Source organism: Pseudorca crassidens, chromosome 16 (genome assembly GCF_039906515.1).
Source record: "Pseudorca crassidens isolate mPseCra1 chromosome 16, mPseCra1.hap1, whole genome shotgun sequence".
Lineage (NCBI taxonomy): Eukaryota > Metazoa > Chordata > Mammalia > Artiodactyla > Delphinidae > Pseudorca > Pseudorca crassidens.
This window is the reverse complement of record NC_090311.1, coordinates 60,336,000-60,353,914: the sequence shown is the minus strand read 5'-3', so window position 1 is coordinate 60,353,914 and position 17,915 is coordinate 60,336,000. Positions and strand designations below refer to the sequence as shown.

General features: G+C 38.7%; 1 protein-coding gene across 13 annotated transcripts in view; it reads right to left on the bottom strand.

Annotated features, from left to right (window-relative positions):
* Positions 1-17,915, bottom strand: part of ASCC1 (activating signal cointegrator 1 complex subunit 1) — a 141,547-nt gene that overhangs the window by 748 nt on the left and 122,884 nt on the right. For 10 of the 13 annotated variants that reach the window (XM_067710608.1, XM_067710609.1, XM_067710610.1 and 7 more), the window contains 2 exons: positions 7,938-8,096; positions 6,210-6,861 (listed from right to left, as the gene is read on the bottom strand). The exons of 2 other annotated variants lie outside the window; for them this stretch is intronic. In XM_067710608.1, the coding sequence (XP_067566709.1) occupies positions 7,980-8,096 (117 nt within the window). In that variant the 3' untranslated portion in view covers positions 6,210-6,861; positions 7,938-7,979. Of the gene's footprint in view, positions 1-6,209; positions 6,862-7,937; positions 8,097-17,915 lie in introns of those variants that run through there. One more of the 13 variants, XM_067710620.1, reaches the window with a different exon arrangement.

Here is a 17,915-nt window from a genome sequence, read left to right as displayed (position 1 = left end):
TTAAGGGCTGTCACCCTTTTTGTTAGCTCTTCTTAGGGCAACCCTAAAAGGCAAATGTCTGGCTATTTCATCTGCCTTGAGGTAAATTTGAAAAAGGCACATTTGCTATGGTTTTGACTTCAGTTGATTTTAATAAGCCACTGGGGAAAGGGGTGTGGGGAGGCTGGGTTTGTTTGAGGTGTTTAAGTTTTTGTTAAAATTGTGATCCTTATCATTGCCTTTAGAAATGTGTTGACATACACATTTCTGGGCACAGTCCCAGGATCAGAGCAGAAATGGGGTGAGGTTTACATCACAAATAAATTGAAGAGGAAACAGATAATCTGACAGGACAAAACATATTAAACTTTTGGGACCCAAGCCCTAGATTGTGTTTTTATTTAAAAAAACAAACAAAAAACTTGGCTGCTGTGATGTTAAAAAAAAAAAAATCAAAGGCAATGAATAACATGATCTTAATCAGTAGGAAAGAAACACAGGTTGAAAGGTTCATAGTCACCCTGAGTCTGGCTTGCCTGGGAATTCTGAATGCATCAATGGCTTGGGTTGGGGTCCCTTGGGAAAACAGAAAACAACAACTCCCTTTCCATGTTTTCTTTTTCTGTGCAGTTGGATTTAGAGGTGGTGCTGCAATGAGGCCCTGGCCATTGATGTCTACATCTCACAGTAAATAAAGCAGGCTTGCCTTGCCCAGTTGTACACAGCCGCAGTGTACAATGGAAGAGCAATCTGTTGTCATATAGACTGGGGATGGAATCCCTCTTACTAGCTGGGTTCTTGGGCAAAATACTTAATCTATCTTCTATCTATAAATTAATGATACCACCCATCTCAGAAAATTGCTGTGAAACCCATGCAAAATTACATACTAAGTGCCTAGGCATAGTGAACATTTTTGAAATGTTAGGTCTTCTTCCCTCAGGTTGGGAAGAGGTGGCTATGATGTCCCATAGTTCTGAATACGTACTAACATTTGCCAGCTTTTTCCATTTCAATCCTCGTCTTTTAGCAAACCTAATTACATGTCTCCAAGACATTGAGGAGGTAGATCCTAGATGTCATAGCTCTCCCATTCTAATACTATCTTATGAAGTCCCTGGTCTTCTGAAATTACTACAGTTGCCCAATAAAGAGTCTGGAAAGGCACTAACAAGATGCCCATCAATAAGACAATAGCTCTTTCCAGACCCCTGAAGGTCAAAATGTTTCCCACACTCCTCCAATGGGACCTGCCTTCTGTAGCACCTTCAAGCTGGGTCAATATTAGTCCTGGGCTTAAAGCAAATCAATAACAGTCCAGGACTGTTAGTTAATCCAATAGTAAAGCTATTTAGGAGGGAAAATCCAAATTTCCAGATGAGGGAGAAAAGAGCTGTAGAAAATGGACAATAACTATTGTTTATAAAGAAGAAAAGGTTTTCCTAAATTTTGAGGGACTTACTGGCAGGTCAGCCTTGAAAGGGGCCCCAAAGCTGCTGGGTGTATCTGATAAATGGTACATATGTTTCATGCTTTTCTTCTGTTTGTATTTAATATTTAGCAATACAAAATGGAGGAAGGAACCTCAGTTTCCAAATAAGAAACTTAAATTTAACCACATCTTTAAAACCATTTAATCTCATTTCTAGATGACCTCACAAACATAAAAAGACAAACATACAAAGATGTTCAATCCAGAATTATTTATAATAGCCAAACCTGGAAACCAAATCAAGGTCCATTAGTTAGGGATCAACTAGTTAAATTATAATACATACAACAGGCTATGGTACAGACATTAAAAATAATGTAGATCTGTATCTACTGACAACTTATGTGATCCACTACATATTACTGGGTAAGACAAGCTCATTATAGAAAACCATGTATCACTTGATCCCATTTGGAAGGAAGTGACAGTATAGTGCAGCAGTTCTCAAACTTTCTGGTCTCAAGAGTCCTGTACACTGAAAGATTACTGAGGACCCCAAAGAACTTTTGTTTTTGTTTATGTGAGATATACAGTATAGACACTGATATACTGTACTTGAAAATAAAACTAAGCCTGCCTCTCAATTTTTCTGTGAACCTAAAACTGCTCTAAAAAATCTTTCAAAAAAAACTTAATTAAAAAAGTGTATTTAAAAATAACAATACCAAACCCATATTAACAAAATAACATATTTTATGAAAAAAATTATATTCCCCACCCCCCGCACACACCAAATTAATAAGAGTAGTCGTATTGTTACTGTTTTACACTTTGGCAAATCTCTTTAATGTCTGGCTCAAAAGAAGAAAGGTAGATTACCTTCTGCATTATAGCAAGTGTATTAGTTTGTTAGGGCTGCCATAACAAAATACCACAGACTAGGTGGCTTAAACAACAGCATTTATTTTCTCCATAAATTCTGGAGGCTAGAAGTCCAAGATTAAAGTGTTGGCAGACTTGGGAATTCCCTGGTGTTCAGTGGTTAAGACTCCCTGCTTTCACTGCCGAGGGCCTGGGTTCAATCCCTGGTCGGGAAACTAAGATCCCACAAGCAGCAAAGCACGGCCAAAAAAAAAAGAAAAAAAAAGGTGTTGGTAGACTTGGTTTCTCCTGTCTCTTCCTGGCTTGCAGATGGCTGCCTTCTTGCTGTCATACATGGTCTTTCCTCTGTGCATGCACATATCTGATGTTTTTCTTTCTTTCTTTTTTGGTTGTCAAATGATCCTTTATTGAAATATTTTCCTTTGCTGTCCTTAACTAGCTGGGCATTCCACTGCACCACTGTTGATGTCATCCATGATGTCATGAGGGTGGCAGCCATCAACATTGCAGTCCACCAACTGGGCAGTCCCTGGGATCTCTTTAATGGTTCCAGACAGTTCCTGAGCTAAAAATAAGTGCCACAACTGTTGGGCAATGTTGGCAATCTCATCAAAAATTGTATGTCCACTGTGCTTAATGTTCTGCTTCTTTCTGTCTCTTGGCCATTCCTTGAAGGCTTTGATGATCAGGGCAGAGGCAGAAGGAACTTCCTCAGTCTGGCCCTGTCTGTTCTGAATTGGTCAGTTTCACTGACATTCTCGGACCCTTCCAATCACCAGTTACTAGGCAATATCATCAACCGAACTTTTTTGGAGACAGACCCAGGGAGATGATCTCGGTAGTCAGGGGTCCGATGTTTCTTTGTGTGTCCAAATTTCCTCTAGTTATAAGGCCATCAGTCAGAGTGGCTTAGGGCCCACCCTAACAGCCTCAGCCTCATTTTAACTTAATCACCTCTTTAAAGGCCTTATCTCCAAACAGTCACATTCTGAGGTACTAGGGGGTGACTGCTTCAACATATGAATTCTCAGGGGACACAATTCAGCCCATAATAGTAGCTATAATGGGAAGTAGCTAGTAAAAGCACAGCAGAAGTACTGAGAGCAAACTGAGTTTCTCTCTAAAAACATGTATCTATAACCTAAGCCTACCAACTTACAAAATTCTACAAAACACAAAAATATACAAACATATATTCTATTAACCATCAGTGTGATGATGTTACCATATCATATAGCCTTTGGAAAACTCCACTGTATACTCAGGAGAGAATCAGAGTGAAAAAGGCTAATTATGCCTTAATATTTTTATGAAAATAGTAGGACATTCCCACCCCTCCAAAGGATCTCAGGGACTCTGAGGGGTACAAAGACCACATTTTAAGAACCACAGATACAAGCACTATGACCTCAGGCAAATTTCTTAACCTTGTTAAGCCTCAGTTTCTAAAATGAGGTTAATGATAACACCAACTTAAGTGGGCTTGTAAAGATTTAATGAATAAATACACATTATTCACAAATAAATGACAAATGTGAGCATTCTGCTAATATTAGCTGTTATCATTTGTGAAAAATTACTTAGCAACATGATTCATGTGCTTAAATGCATAGGAAGTAGTAAGCTCTGGATGAGGAAATTTATTTTTTAAACAAATATTTAAATTGAAGCATAACAGTGGAAAAAGCATAAGACAAAGTAGATAGCTTGATGATTTTTCACACAGTAATCTTATTTTACCTTTGTTTGAGAGATCATTTTATTAATAACAACAAAAAAGTTATTGATAAACAACCACAACAGCAACCCCTTTTCTCACCTATAGCATCCTTGCGTTTTGCTATCCATCTCCCTGTAAGCATCAAGACAGAATCTGAGAGGTGTTCCTTAACTCAATACCCCTCTGGTACCATCAGGTTCTCTTTGGCACAAGGAAAAGCGCACAGTGCAAGAGCAAACCTGAACCAAGCTTTGTGTCATTATGAAGCTGGATTCTCATCCGTGTCCAATTTAGTAAACTCTGAAGTTCACTTAAAAAATAACCATTATAGGACTTCCCTGGTGGTCCAGTGGTTAAGAATCCGCCAATGCAGAGGACACAGGTTCAAACCCTGGTCCGGGAAGATCGCACATGACATTGGGCAACTAAGCACATGCACCACAACTACTGAGCCTGCATTCTAGAGCCCACGAGCCGCAACTACTGAGCCCACACCCCACAACTACTGAAGCCTGCGCACCGCAACTACTGAGCCAACGCATTGCAACTACTGAAGCCCACATGCTCTGGGGCCCGTATGCCACAACTACTGAGTCGCGTGCTGCAACTACTGAAGCCTGCACGCCTAGAGCCCGTGCTCCGCAACAAAGAGAAGCCACCGCAATGAGAAGCCCGTGCACTGCAACAAAGAGTAGCTCCCACTCACCGCAACTAGAGAAAATCGCACGTGCAGCAATGAAGACCCAACGCAGCCAAAAATAAGTAAATAACCATTATAAGAAACATTTGTCATGTTTCTACCAAGGGTATAGAGTTCATTTGGGGGTAACTCATTGTGCCCCTTCACAAAAACACCAATATTATTCTCCGTAACAAAGTTCCTTATATAATAACACATATCTTGTGTAATAATCATGGTGAGAGATTTTTTTCCCCTTCTCCTCTTAGAGGAGTTGAGGGTGAATTTAGTGTCTCAAAAACCAACTGGAGTGATGTTAGGTGCAATTTAACTCTATTTCAGTGCAGAATGAACTGCAAAGTGGTAATACTAAGGGAGATTGGATTATAAGCACAGAAGTAAATCCTCCATCCTTGACCCCATTACAGTTTGGTGAAAGGGGACCTGAAATCTTGAAAAATTCTTTTAGCTCCATCAAAAATTATTTGCTCTCTAACACTGTTGCTCTTCTCTAAAAGTTCTACATCAAAACTACCTGCTACTCCCCCTTCTACAACAGTAGTTTAAAGTGTACTTTCTTTAGAGCTACATTGTCTCAAAAATTTGTCTATTGGCTTCTAGAAAGAAAACTTAAAACATAAAATTTTTTTCCAATTCTACCAATACCTACAAACTTACAAAACAAACAAAAATACATAAGCACACACTCTATTAACCATTAGAGTGATGATGTCACCATATCACATAGCTGCTGGAAAACTCCACTTTACAAGTATGAGAGAATGAGAGTGAAAAAGACAAAAAACTTGTGAAAAATTACTTGTGAAAAATTACAGTATGATAAGTCCTTAAATGCATAGTTACCTCTAAATACTAAATAATAGAATTTCTAATTCTGTTAAGAATTTAGCATTTGATATATAAAGTTACATTTTCCAAAGACAAAAATTTTTTCCTAAAAACGTTAAGTCATACCTCTGATACTCAAAAGAAGACCTCTTTACTTACTGCCCAACGGCAGCTGTCAGAAAGAAATCAGTAAGGCAGAAGCGGGACCAAGAAGAGGTGAGGGCACTGAATTTCAGTCAACTCTGCTATTCAGTACTACCTCTGGGAGCGCTCATTCCCATATGTCATTTAACAATCAGAGGTGAGTGAGGTAAAAGCTCAACTTAAATAAAAAAATGAATATTACCAGTAGAAAGCTTTTTTGGGAAAAAGCAACCCTTTTTTTGTGTGGGGGGGTGGGGAAAAGCAGGCACCAATACGTAACACCGATATGTAAATATGCTATGCTATTGAATAAGTGATGGCAGCAATGTATCCCAACACACACTGACTAAGGGGGTCAAACTGAAACTATATAATAATACTAAAAGAAATACACAGTTACTTTAGAAATTCATTTATTCACAAATGATCTGTGCAGTCACACTGATAGATCTCTGAGTGTTATACACAGCCCTTACCATGTCGTGGCCTTATTAACACACGGGATTCAGAATCATACTTCTCAAATAGAAAGTAAGAATCAAGATTAAGACTAAGGAATGAAGGAAAAAGAGAGGCCATGGAGGGAGAAAGGCTGTGAGGGGGTAGAGATGAGAGGTAACAACAGTGAGGCTGGAGCTCCCCAGCAGAGAGTGTGGCAGGACTGATGGGTGGGGCAAACCTGCGCTGGGAGCTCCCTCCCTTTGCTGGTCTGCAGCAAGGAAGGAGTGAGTGCCTTCTGTGGCTGACACTCTCCCAGGGAACTCTGCATAGTCCTGATGGTATCACCATTGCTTTGATTGCTGCTGCCCTGAGAAGTAAACAGAAAAGAGCTACAATACTGCAGCTCCATCAGTGGCATGGGAAGGCAAGGGTTAGGGTAGGGTGAAGGAACAGGAATCTAAGAAATATAAAAGGTACCAACTTCAAAAGAAAATGGACAGATCAAAGTAAAAGGTAAAAACTTTACCAGTTATTTTGCTAAAGTTTAAATTCTAAGTAGTAAAGGAATTGAAAGCAGGGTCTCAGATATTTGTACACCCATGTTCATAGGGCATTATTCACAACAGCCAAGAAGTGGAAGGAACCCAAGTGTCCATCGATGGAAGACTGGATGAACAAAATGTGGTTCAGTCGACCCTCCATATCCATGGGTTCCACATCCGTGGAGTCAACCAACTGCAGACCAAAAATATTGAGAAAAAAAATTACAGAAAGTTACAGAAAGGAAAACTTGAATTTACTGTGTGCCGGCAAATATTTACATGGCATTTACATTGTGTTTGGTATTATAAATAACTTAGAGATGATTTAAAGTATACAGGAGGGTATGCATAGGTTATATGCAAATATTATGCCATTTTATATAAGGGACTTGAGAATCCACAGATACCAAGGGAGGTACTGAAACCAAGGGAAACCGAGGGATGAGTGTATATACATCGGATGGAATATTACTCAGCCTTAACAAGGAAGGAAGTCCTGACACATGCTACAAAATGGATGAACCTTGAGGACATTATGCTAAGTAGAATAAGCCAGTCACAAAAAGACAAATACTGTATGATTCCACTTATATGAGGTATCTCAAGTAGTCAAATCCACAGAAAGAGAAAGTAGAATGGTGGTTGCCAGCGGCCTGCGGGGGTGGGGGGCAAGAAGAGTTGCTTAAATGGGTACAGAGTTTCAGATTTGCAAGACAAAGAAGTTCTAGAGATAGTTCACAACAATGTGAATATACCTAACACTACCAAACTGTATATTTGAAAATGGCTTAAGACGGTAAATTTTAGGTTATGTGTTTTTTACCACAATAAAAAACAAATTCTGGGTATTGATTAAAAGGGGGAGGGAAAAAATACAAACCTTCTACAATCTGTAGATATTATCTAGGTGGAGAGATTAATAAGATCACACACCTGTAATTCTCTTTTAAAGTATTAATATAAGTTTAAATGGTTGAGGCAAAATCAGTAGGTATATAAGAAATAATGCAAATCTGAGCTCCACAGGGCTTCAGAGGTGCATTTTCAGAGAAGAGCTTTGGAAAGAGAGGTAGACCCTGTGAAAGATGAACAAGCTAAGGGTTACAGGCGTATGTTCTCCCTGTGCTCACAACCATCTCGCTGACAGTGCGATGACTGTGGACCACCATTAGACACCATGGTATCCTTGGGGAATCACCCAGGAAAGTTATCACCCAAATTTCCACATCCCTCCTTGGCAATTAAAATGATGATACTTTCCCTCAGCACCTTGTGAGGATGTTTAGTTTCCAGTGTTTCCCAAGATCCACCTCAGGAGAAGTCAATTTGTCCACAAGAGGCATAGTTTCCAAAGCTGTCTACTGTGAACCTCTGAGAGATGTGAATTGAATTGAGCTTTAGGGTACCAAAGCAGAAGTTCTCAAATAGCTGAAAAGGAAGAATAAAAACTCAGAGTGAATATCCAAAGAAAATCATGGATGAAAACATTAAACATCAGATTCTCTTGTAAAAACACCACAACAATCCCGACAAACTTCCTGTGCTTTCTTTTCAGTATTTATTCTGAAAAATGATCCTGGAGAGGAGGGATAGGAGCGGGAGTGAGAAAAGAACAGCAGCTCTTCGCTGATTAATTGAAAAGCCTCCTCTGACAAAATGCACTAGAGAAAGAGGTCTGAGAAGTCAACTCCAAAATGTATCTATTGAGCAGATATGACCAGGAACTTGTAACAAACATCCTAGGGCCATACCCTGATCCATAGGGCCTAACAAAGCTGCTTCTATGACTTTCTGTCACTGACCATGCAGGATGTTAGTTTTGTTACAGACAGGATAAAATTTGATATAATATATTCCCCCACCTCGTCAACAACATTTATTAGAAACACTGACTAAAATAAACAGAAGATAAGGTTCCTGCCCTACAAATAATTCTGATAACCCAGCGAGGAGTACAGAACACTTTCGCACACAAAACAGCCAGAGGAACACTTCTATTGAATGATATAACAAATACAAATGATAATATTTATCAAAAGCCTTTCATTAGACTTTGGATTCAAGCCAGCGTCCTAAAGTAAATGCTCTTTACTACAATTCTTTATTTAAAAAGCTTTCAACTTTGTCAGAGGGAGGGATGAGCCACACTCTGAGAAAGAACCTGCTTTTGTGATCAGTACATTTACAAGGCAGAATGCGAAATGACATCAGAATTCATTCGAGGAAAATTAAGCCACACTGCTTAGATAATGAGTGTCAAAGAGTAAAGGGCTGACCTTCTTCTGTTAGGATGGAAGAGTTGCTCTTTCTTAAAATGTCAGCACAATCCTGAGAAAGCCTTTCAGTACGTGAACCAACAATGCTTGAGTAGAACCTAAAGCTGAGACCTTTGCACATTAGCAAGTGACTGTCTTGTCTCTTCACTTATTTTTATAGTATCTCTATAGCCATGGACTTCAGCCACTGTCACCTTTCCTCTTCCTGCAATTAATGGCCTAGCGAAATGCCCGGGGTTCATTTAAAGTCTAACTTTATAAAGCCCAGTAAATACTGATTCTTCAACATGACATCAACTTGACCCCAAAGATCTATTTAGAGGTTGTGTGCCGCATTGTCTTGTCTTTCAGAAAGGTGATCAGCTCTTGCCTGCATTGATTTACACAATTAACTTCTCTTCCTGGCTTCAGCAGCCTGTTCAAACCATATCCACCCTTTTGTGTAAAGAAATACAGCCCGAAATGTTTATCGGCTAATCCCTTTGCTGAACGTTAATTTGAAGTGAAAGCCATGCCAACAAGACTGACAGATTTACAGCCTTACAAACTGAAGCCTTCTAGGTACAAAGAAGACATAACCAAAGGGGCAATAAAAGACAAGGCAAAATCAAAAGGGAACTCATAATACTTTCAACAAGTTAGTTTTTAGGGATTAGCAGTCCATGGTTCTTCTCTTTGTACCTATGCTTCCAAGTGATGGAGACACCACAGCTAGGAGCTGGAAAGTACTTACCTCTGACTTCACTTTGCCTTTTAAATACTTATAACCTCCAGACGGCATGATTTGCCAGGGAGATTTCTCATGCTTTAGGTTTGAAGCAAAGAGTATAAATATGGTGATAATGAAGTTAGCTGGGATGTGATTTCAATGCAGTAATTACACAAATTAAGAGAAGACTGAACACAAATTCCCATGCTCCTCTAAGACAAGAGCAGCAGGTGGAAAGACTGAAGTCAGTCTAAACTTACGACAGGCACGTGGGAGCCGGGTGGCTGTGGACAGACAACACCACCCATGGTACAAGATCATAATGGGTAAAGACTCAATAAGATGAACAAGTCGAAGTACCTTCCTTGTAAACTGTAAAGCACTCCTGAAAACTAAATAGTTCCTATGATGTTTACAACATCTTTCTACTCTTCTTAACCGGTCCTTATTCTACCTTCATAGGCTGCCATCTTCTTCTGTACCTTTAACATCATAATCAAATGGATTTCTTATCCAAAGTCCCTAGTGCAAGGCCAAGCTTCATTTTAGCCTTTCCTGTCCCCATGTTCTTGTTCTCTCTCTATGTTTATGATGATTTAGTAACAATTTTTCATAGTTATTTTATTGTTTAGTCATTGTTTTATCTTTAGTCTTAAGCTTCTCTTTTAGTTCTGCCAATTATTTCTGGTGACTTGTTAAAATATAAGCTCTACAGAAGAAAGATCTTCTATGTTCTTCAAAGCTGAATCCCACTATATGCTGTAACTGTATCTATGCATATGATCAATAAGCATTTGTTGGATAAAATGACAACAATATCGAATGTTGGAGATGTCTGTGTACTTTGTGTAGGAAAAGAGAAAACTATAACATGGCCTTGTTTAGATGGATATAAAAATCTCATTTATAGATCACCACCTAGGAATCCTTGAACAAGACTTACCCAATGGTATATTACCTCTAATGTAACCTCAACTGTAACTACTTGTGAAGAAAGAATTTATAGTTATTAGTAATGGAAATTTCACATATTCCTTTAAATTTCTATGTGTTTCTTATTTGCCAAAGCCTAGTCTTAGCTCAAATTTCTGATCTAGAATGTCACTGAGCACCTGATATTATGCATTTTCATGTAAAGAGGCATATGATGTGGTGTTGTCTCCCAGGCAACTGTCATCTGGTTAGGGAGGATGGGGTATGTGTCAGAAGAGAGGCATGTTGATGACACGGGTGTGTTCACCTTGTGAAAAGTTACTGTATTATGTACTCAATTAAAGTTTACCTAAAACTATATAGGTGGCAAAGGTTAAGTGTGGGAGGAGAGGTAAAGGCAATTAATAAATGCAGCGGGAGGTAAGAAAACAATGGATGTAGAGGGCTGGGGCATCTAGAAAAGCCACCTGGAAGAGTCAGAAACTGAGCCGGGCCTTGTAGCAAGTCTAAGACTTAGTGAAGAGGAGGAGGGAGGGCAGCATGAAGGCGGAAATGGGTATATGGAGGGTCAAGTAGGCCAGGTTAGATGTAATGGAGGGTTCCTAAAAAGAAGCAGTGAAAAGACTAAGGCTAAAGACATAAGGAGGGAAAATCAGATTAAGGGGGGCCCTGAGGGTCAGGTTCAGAAGTCAGACTTCACTCTAGACGGTGGGGAACCACTGAAGGCTTCTGAGTAAGCTGGTGGCCCAAGATGAAAACCAAGGGAAATTAATCTGGGTGTGGCATATTGATTGTGCTGACTGGAGAAAGGAACAAGAGAAGAAAGAAAAGGAGACCAGGGTAGCAGTTAAACTGTGAGATACTGAGTGTCTATTGACTAAAAATAGTAGTAGTGGGCCTGGAAAGATTGGAGCAGATGTTAATACTATGAATGAAACACAGAACAGACTCCGTGATTTTCTGGATGAGAGGAAGGAGATACAAAAAGAAGATGAGAAAAGTCATGGATGACAGGGTAAAGGGATATGTGAGGGTACCACTGATAGCGACAGAACATTTCTGAGTGGGAGCTATTTTATGGGGAAAAACAAAAAGAACTCAGATCTGTTTACACACTCATTCTGTGTCTTTAGCTGTGTGTCTCAAGCCCTTCTCCAGCCAAGGGTTTGCCTGGTATGCTCTGAGAATATATATTAAAGACATGAAATCCGTAGCGCAGTTAAGCGGAAGCACATCACCATAAACAGTTTCCAACGGCCTCCTTTTTTAATTGAGTAGTAGTTCTCTATGTATTAGGGAAATGAACTCTGTGTGATGAACTGCAAATATATTTTCCCCCAATTTGTCATCTGTCTTTTGACTTTACTTATGGTGATTTTTACCATGTCAATTTAAATTTTTATAAACTCAAAAATATCATAACAGATTTTTTTTCCCTCCCGCTCCCCCTCATAACAGATTTTTAAAACAAAGTTACCTAATGCCAATATTGTTATATATTAAAAAATCAAGGTGAACAACAAATATATATGTTGACAACAACACTAATGAAGTAAAGATCATAAGAGCTAAAGTTTACTGAGCAAGCATGCATGCCAGGCATTATACTTCGGGCTCTATGTGATCATCTGACTGCCTCCTCACAACCCCAAGAAGCAGATACTATTATTAACCCCCATTTTAGGGTTGAAGCTGAAATTCAAAAGGCTAAAGTAACTTGCCCAAGAATACACAGCAAGTAAACAGTGGAAAATTGACATTCATAAAGCTGGAAAAGAAAAAGAAAAGGAAATTAAGAGTCAAACCCAGAACTTATATACAAAACAGAAACAGACCCACAGACATAGAAAACAAATTTATGATTATCAAAGGGGAAAGGTGGGGGAGGGATAAATTAGGAGTTTGGGATTAACATATATACACTATTATACACAAAATAGATAGCCAACAAGGACCTACTGTATAGCACAGGGAACTACACTCGATATTATGTGATAACCTACATGAGAAAAGAATCTGAAAAAAAAAGATATATATGTATGTATAACTGAATCACTTTGCTGTACACCTGAAACTAACACAACACTGTACATCAACTCTACTTCAATTATAAAAAGAAAAAAAGATTCAAACCCAGATAGCCTAACTCTGAAGTCTGAACTCTTTAACCTCTGTACTCTACAGCCTCTCCTTGTGGGTGATGCCCCTTAAAACCTGGCCCTGCTAAACCACAGAGATTAAGCTTGACTCACAAAACTCCCAAAGACTGAAATGAACATATTTTTTCCTTGTTATTCCCACTTTCATTGTCACTTCTTATCCTGGACCTCGTTTAAGAATCAGATGGCTGTAGTTCAGTTAGAAGAATTTTAATTGAATTCTGGATGAAAATAAGCACAAATCAACTAAATGGCTCCATTTAATTAGGTACCTGAATGGAGAAGAGGAAAAAGCTTAAACTACACGTTTAAAAAAAGAAACTTGGTTGTTCTTTATAGGCTAAAGTAGTTCAAGAAGAGCAAAGTGGTCTATTGTTTAGAAAATAAAAGACCTAACAGGAAAAATTTAAATTAAAAAAGAACCACGGCAAGGTATTTAAATCATATTGAGTTTTTCCCCTCACTGTTGTTTTATAACAATTCCTTGGGGATTTTGAAACCTAAACCTTTTTCTTTCTGAAAACATTTCTCTCTGATGCACACACAGAGCCCTGTTGTGTTGGAAGCCAGCATTTTTTTAAAGCCTGTCATAAAGGAACAAAACAATGAACAGCTGCACAAAACTACAAATATTTGATAAGGAAACAAACATAGAACTTAAGACTGCCAATATTTGTGATATCACTTGTAAGTAATAAGTACTGATTTGGACAATTTAAGAAAATTTAAAACCCAAGTTAAGTGTTAAGTATGACATTTGAAAACTGTTAAGCATACAGTTGCTATCCTTTATTGACTACTCACAGTTATCTTCAGAAAATTAAACAAAGTTTTCCTATTACCAAGAGACAAATGTGGACCACCAAGATGAAAGGTTTTTAGTCAAAACCAAAGCTTCCCTGACAGAATCTTGAGACAAAGATCTAACCATCCTGCTGTCCCTTGCTCACATGATCTGTGAAGCCTACCATTTTTAGTTTGTACATGTTTGTTCCCTAGGGAGAACACAGAAGAAATTATTGATTTCTGGTAGTGTAGTGGTATACACTGAAAGAAAACAAAAAGCAAGATTTAAGGGCTAACTGTGGTCATTTTCCCTTGCATTCATTTCAGACCTTCTACTCCTTCCTCTCAGGCTCTATGAAACAACCATAAAAGACCAGAAATAATTCCACATGTGACTAGGCTGCAAAGATGAGCCTCAAAATCTCAGCGAGAGTTGGGGAGGAGAGTAAAGAGGAACCTCCTAATATCTGTGACCTCAAGCTACAAAACTGAATGAATGGCCAATCCTCAACAGCATAATGACGGACATGTTGGGGATCCCTGTCCATAGGGCTTCCAAATGAGGCTCACTCTCCTTCTTCAATCTTAGACAAAGCAGTGGTCACTCTCTTCAAAGATCTCTCCTTTAAGAAAATCTATTTCTTGTGCTGGGTGGCCTCAGTGAACTATTTGGTATCTGATTTGACTTCAAAAAGAGGAAATTCAGTTTTGAAGTCTAAAATGAAGATTCGAAATATGTAAGTCCTGGCAAAAGAAATGAAAGCAAAAATGAACGAATGGGATTCTAATTAAATTTAAGAGCTTTTGCACAGCAAAGGAAACCAGTGACAAAATGAAAAGACAACCTAATGAATGGGAGAAAATATTTGCAAATGATATGGCTGACAAGGGGTTAATAGCCATAATATACAAACAGCTCATACAATTCAATAACAAAAAAAAACAATTAAAAAATGGGCAGAAGACCTGAACAGACATTTTCCCAAAGACATACAGATGGCTAAAAGGCACATGAAAAGATGTTCAACAACGTTAATTATCAGGCAAATGCAAATCAAAACAACAATGATATAACACCTCACACTTGTCAGAATGGCCATCATCAAAAAGTCTATAAATAACAAATGTTGGTGAGGATGTGGAGAAAAGGGAACCCCCCTACAAGGGACCCCCTCTACAAGGGAACCCCCCTGTAAACTGGTGCAGCCACTATGGAAAACAGTATGGAGGTTCCTTATAAAACTAAAATAGAGTTACCATATGATCCAGCCATTCCACTCCTGGGTATATATCCCCCCCAAATTTAAAAACACTAATTCAGAAATATACATGTACCTTAATGTTCACAGCAGCATTATTACATCATAGCCAAGATACGGAAGCAAACTCAGTATCTATCAGCAGATGAATGAATAAAGAATGTGGTATATACATATATTTGTTTGTGTGTGTGTGTGTGTGTGTATGTGTGTGTGTGTGTGGTATATACAGGACTATTACTGTGCCATAAAAAAGAATGAAATTCTGTTATTTGCAACAATGTGGATGGACCAAGAGAGTATTATGCTTAGTTAAGTAAGTCAGACAGAAAAAGACAAATACTATATGCTATCACTTATATGTAAAATCTAAAAAATAAAAGAAATGAATGCATATAGCAAAACAGAAAGAGACTCACAGATATAGAAAACAAACTAGTGGACACCACTGAGGAGAGGGAAGTGGGGAGGGGCAAGATAGGGGTATGAGATTAAGAGACACAAAATACTATGTATAAAATAGATAAGCAACAAGGATATATTGTACAGCATAGGGAATTACAGCCATTACTTTGAAATAACTTTTTTTTTTTTTTTTTGGCTGCACCATGTGGCATGCGGGATCTTAGTTCCCCCACCAGGGATCAAACCCATACACCCTGCAGTGTAAGCACGGAGTCTCAACCACTGGACCACCAGGGAAGTCCTAAAATAACTTTAAATGGAGCATACTCTATAAAAATACTGAATCACTCTGCTGTACACCTGAAACTAATATAATATTGTAAATCAACTGTACAGTTTTTTTTTAAATTTATTTATTTTTGGCTGCGTTGGGTCTTCATTGCCGTGCGCAGGCTTTCTCTAGTTGCAGTGAGCAGGGGCTACTCTTCATTGCGGTGCACGGGCTTCTCATTGCGGTGGCTTCTCTTCTTGCAGAGCACGGGCTTCAGTAGTTGTGGCTCGCGGGCTCTAGAGCGCAGGCTCAGTAGCTGTGGCGCACGCGCTTAGTTGCTCCGTGGCATGTTGGATCCTCCCGGACCAGGGATTGAACCCATGTCCCCTGCATCGGTAGGCAGATTCTTAACCACTGCACCACCAGGGAGGTCCTTAGACAATTTTTTAAAAATGTTAAGTCCTATGAAATTTATAGTCATTCCTGGTATGTCCAAGTTAAACTAACCCTTAGTAGGTAATCTGGTACAAATGAAAATAAGTACTGGTGTTCAATTAATGCAAGGATTTAGAAGGATGCAGCGGGTCCTGTTTCTCCCCCAAGAAGGGATGATTTCTATTGTTTTCATGTATGGCAGTTAGACTTCTGAAACCTAAAGTAAACAGGAATGGCAAACGCACGCTACTTTTTCTTCTATAATCTGTTTTACCAACTTCTATTTCTCACAATTACCCCCTGTTTACAGATAAAAGTAACAGTAATAACACTATTTTGTACTTAATAATAATGTTCCCCCACCTACCTCCCTACCAGGGATGGTATGAGGATGAATGGAAGACAGTCTGACAAGCACTTTGAGCTCTTTGGAAGGCACTCCCACAGAAAGCCTTGCTGAGGCTAAATAACACCTGTCATCTAAGGATCTAAAAAGTATCTCACAAAGCCCAGATCATTAACCCTTCAAAAAAATCACTGTGACATAAACCTGAGCTCAGCATTATTATCCCCATTTAAAAGATAAGAAACAGAGACAGGCTAGGACCACTAACATTGTGATATAAATTTAAGAGTTCCTGGGACCAGGCCTAGAACACAGGCCAGTAGAAGGCCATTTTCACATGGCAGTGTGCATTTGTCTCACAATCTGAATAACAAATCTGTACCAAAGAATGCCAAGTGGGGAAGAAGTCCCATCCTTGGGCTATGCATATGCAATCAGACAGCAAAGGAAGCGTCCACTTGGTTTTGTGGCCAAGAAAGACAAGTAATGTGAAAAAACTATAATCACAGCCCTTGGAAGATTCTAATTGAAAAACAACAAAACAAATAATGGTATATTTCAGAAGCATTCTTCACAAAATTGTACCTCCAGGTACAAAAATGATAAGACTTTAGGTAGTAAACAGAAAGATATGGACAACAGCCTAAAAATATAATAGACTTGAAAACTATCACAGCTCTTCATACGTCATATTGCCAATGTCACTTAGAATTAGGATCACAAGTTAAGTTTTTTCTTTTCCCACAGGTAAGTTTTGTTGGTTAAAATTCCCCAAACCTAAAAAAATGATTCTGAGTTTCTGCCAAGGTACCAGGCAATTCAAATTCTCAAGCCTTCACGTACCTTGCATTTTTCTTCTGGCTACGTGCAAGATTACTCTTGAAGAGAGCAAATATGAGAGATGTGAAGAGACAAGAAGGAAAATGGTGATCTAACACATCAGGTCAAAAACACCTTCTATCTACTTGAAAACTATTTATACAGGCTGCACTCACATTGATTCTTTCTAAATCGTCACAAAAGAACACAATGGAGCCTATTCACACTAAGGTAAGCCATGTCACTCTACGTATACACAAACATACCCAACTTCACCTGGAAACCAAAGGTAGAAACTTCTTTTCTACTGAAGAGAGAGATCAAAACAGTTCTTAGGGCAAACTAGACTTCAATGCTTTCCTATCAATAACCACATAGCTACTCTCTCCCTCAATTTTTCCACCTTTAAACAGGGACAATACCTTACAAGGATATTCTGCAGTTACAGGAAGATAAATTATCAGATGGAATTTTGAGCTCTATTATTGTCACTCACTAACTATAACATCCAATGCATCATTACAGGACAAAAAGCAGCTTCCTTAAAAGAAAAAAAGAAAAGGTCTAGAAGGAACTCTGATAGCTTACCGTCTCTGCAGTCATCAACTGGTTTCACAGGGCTATATTTTTAAAGAATGGAATAGAAACATCTACTTCAGAATAAAAGACAATGTGATTGTTAGGTGGTTACTATCCTAGAGTCATCTCCAAATACAGCCCTAACTCCGCCTGAGATACCACATCTAATCTGAAACCTCAAACTGCAGTGATCAGTGGTGAGAGAGCCAATAATGATACCTAATATAATAGCCAATAAAAATAGGACGTAATGTACTTCCAAAAGGCCGG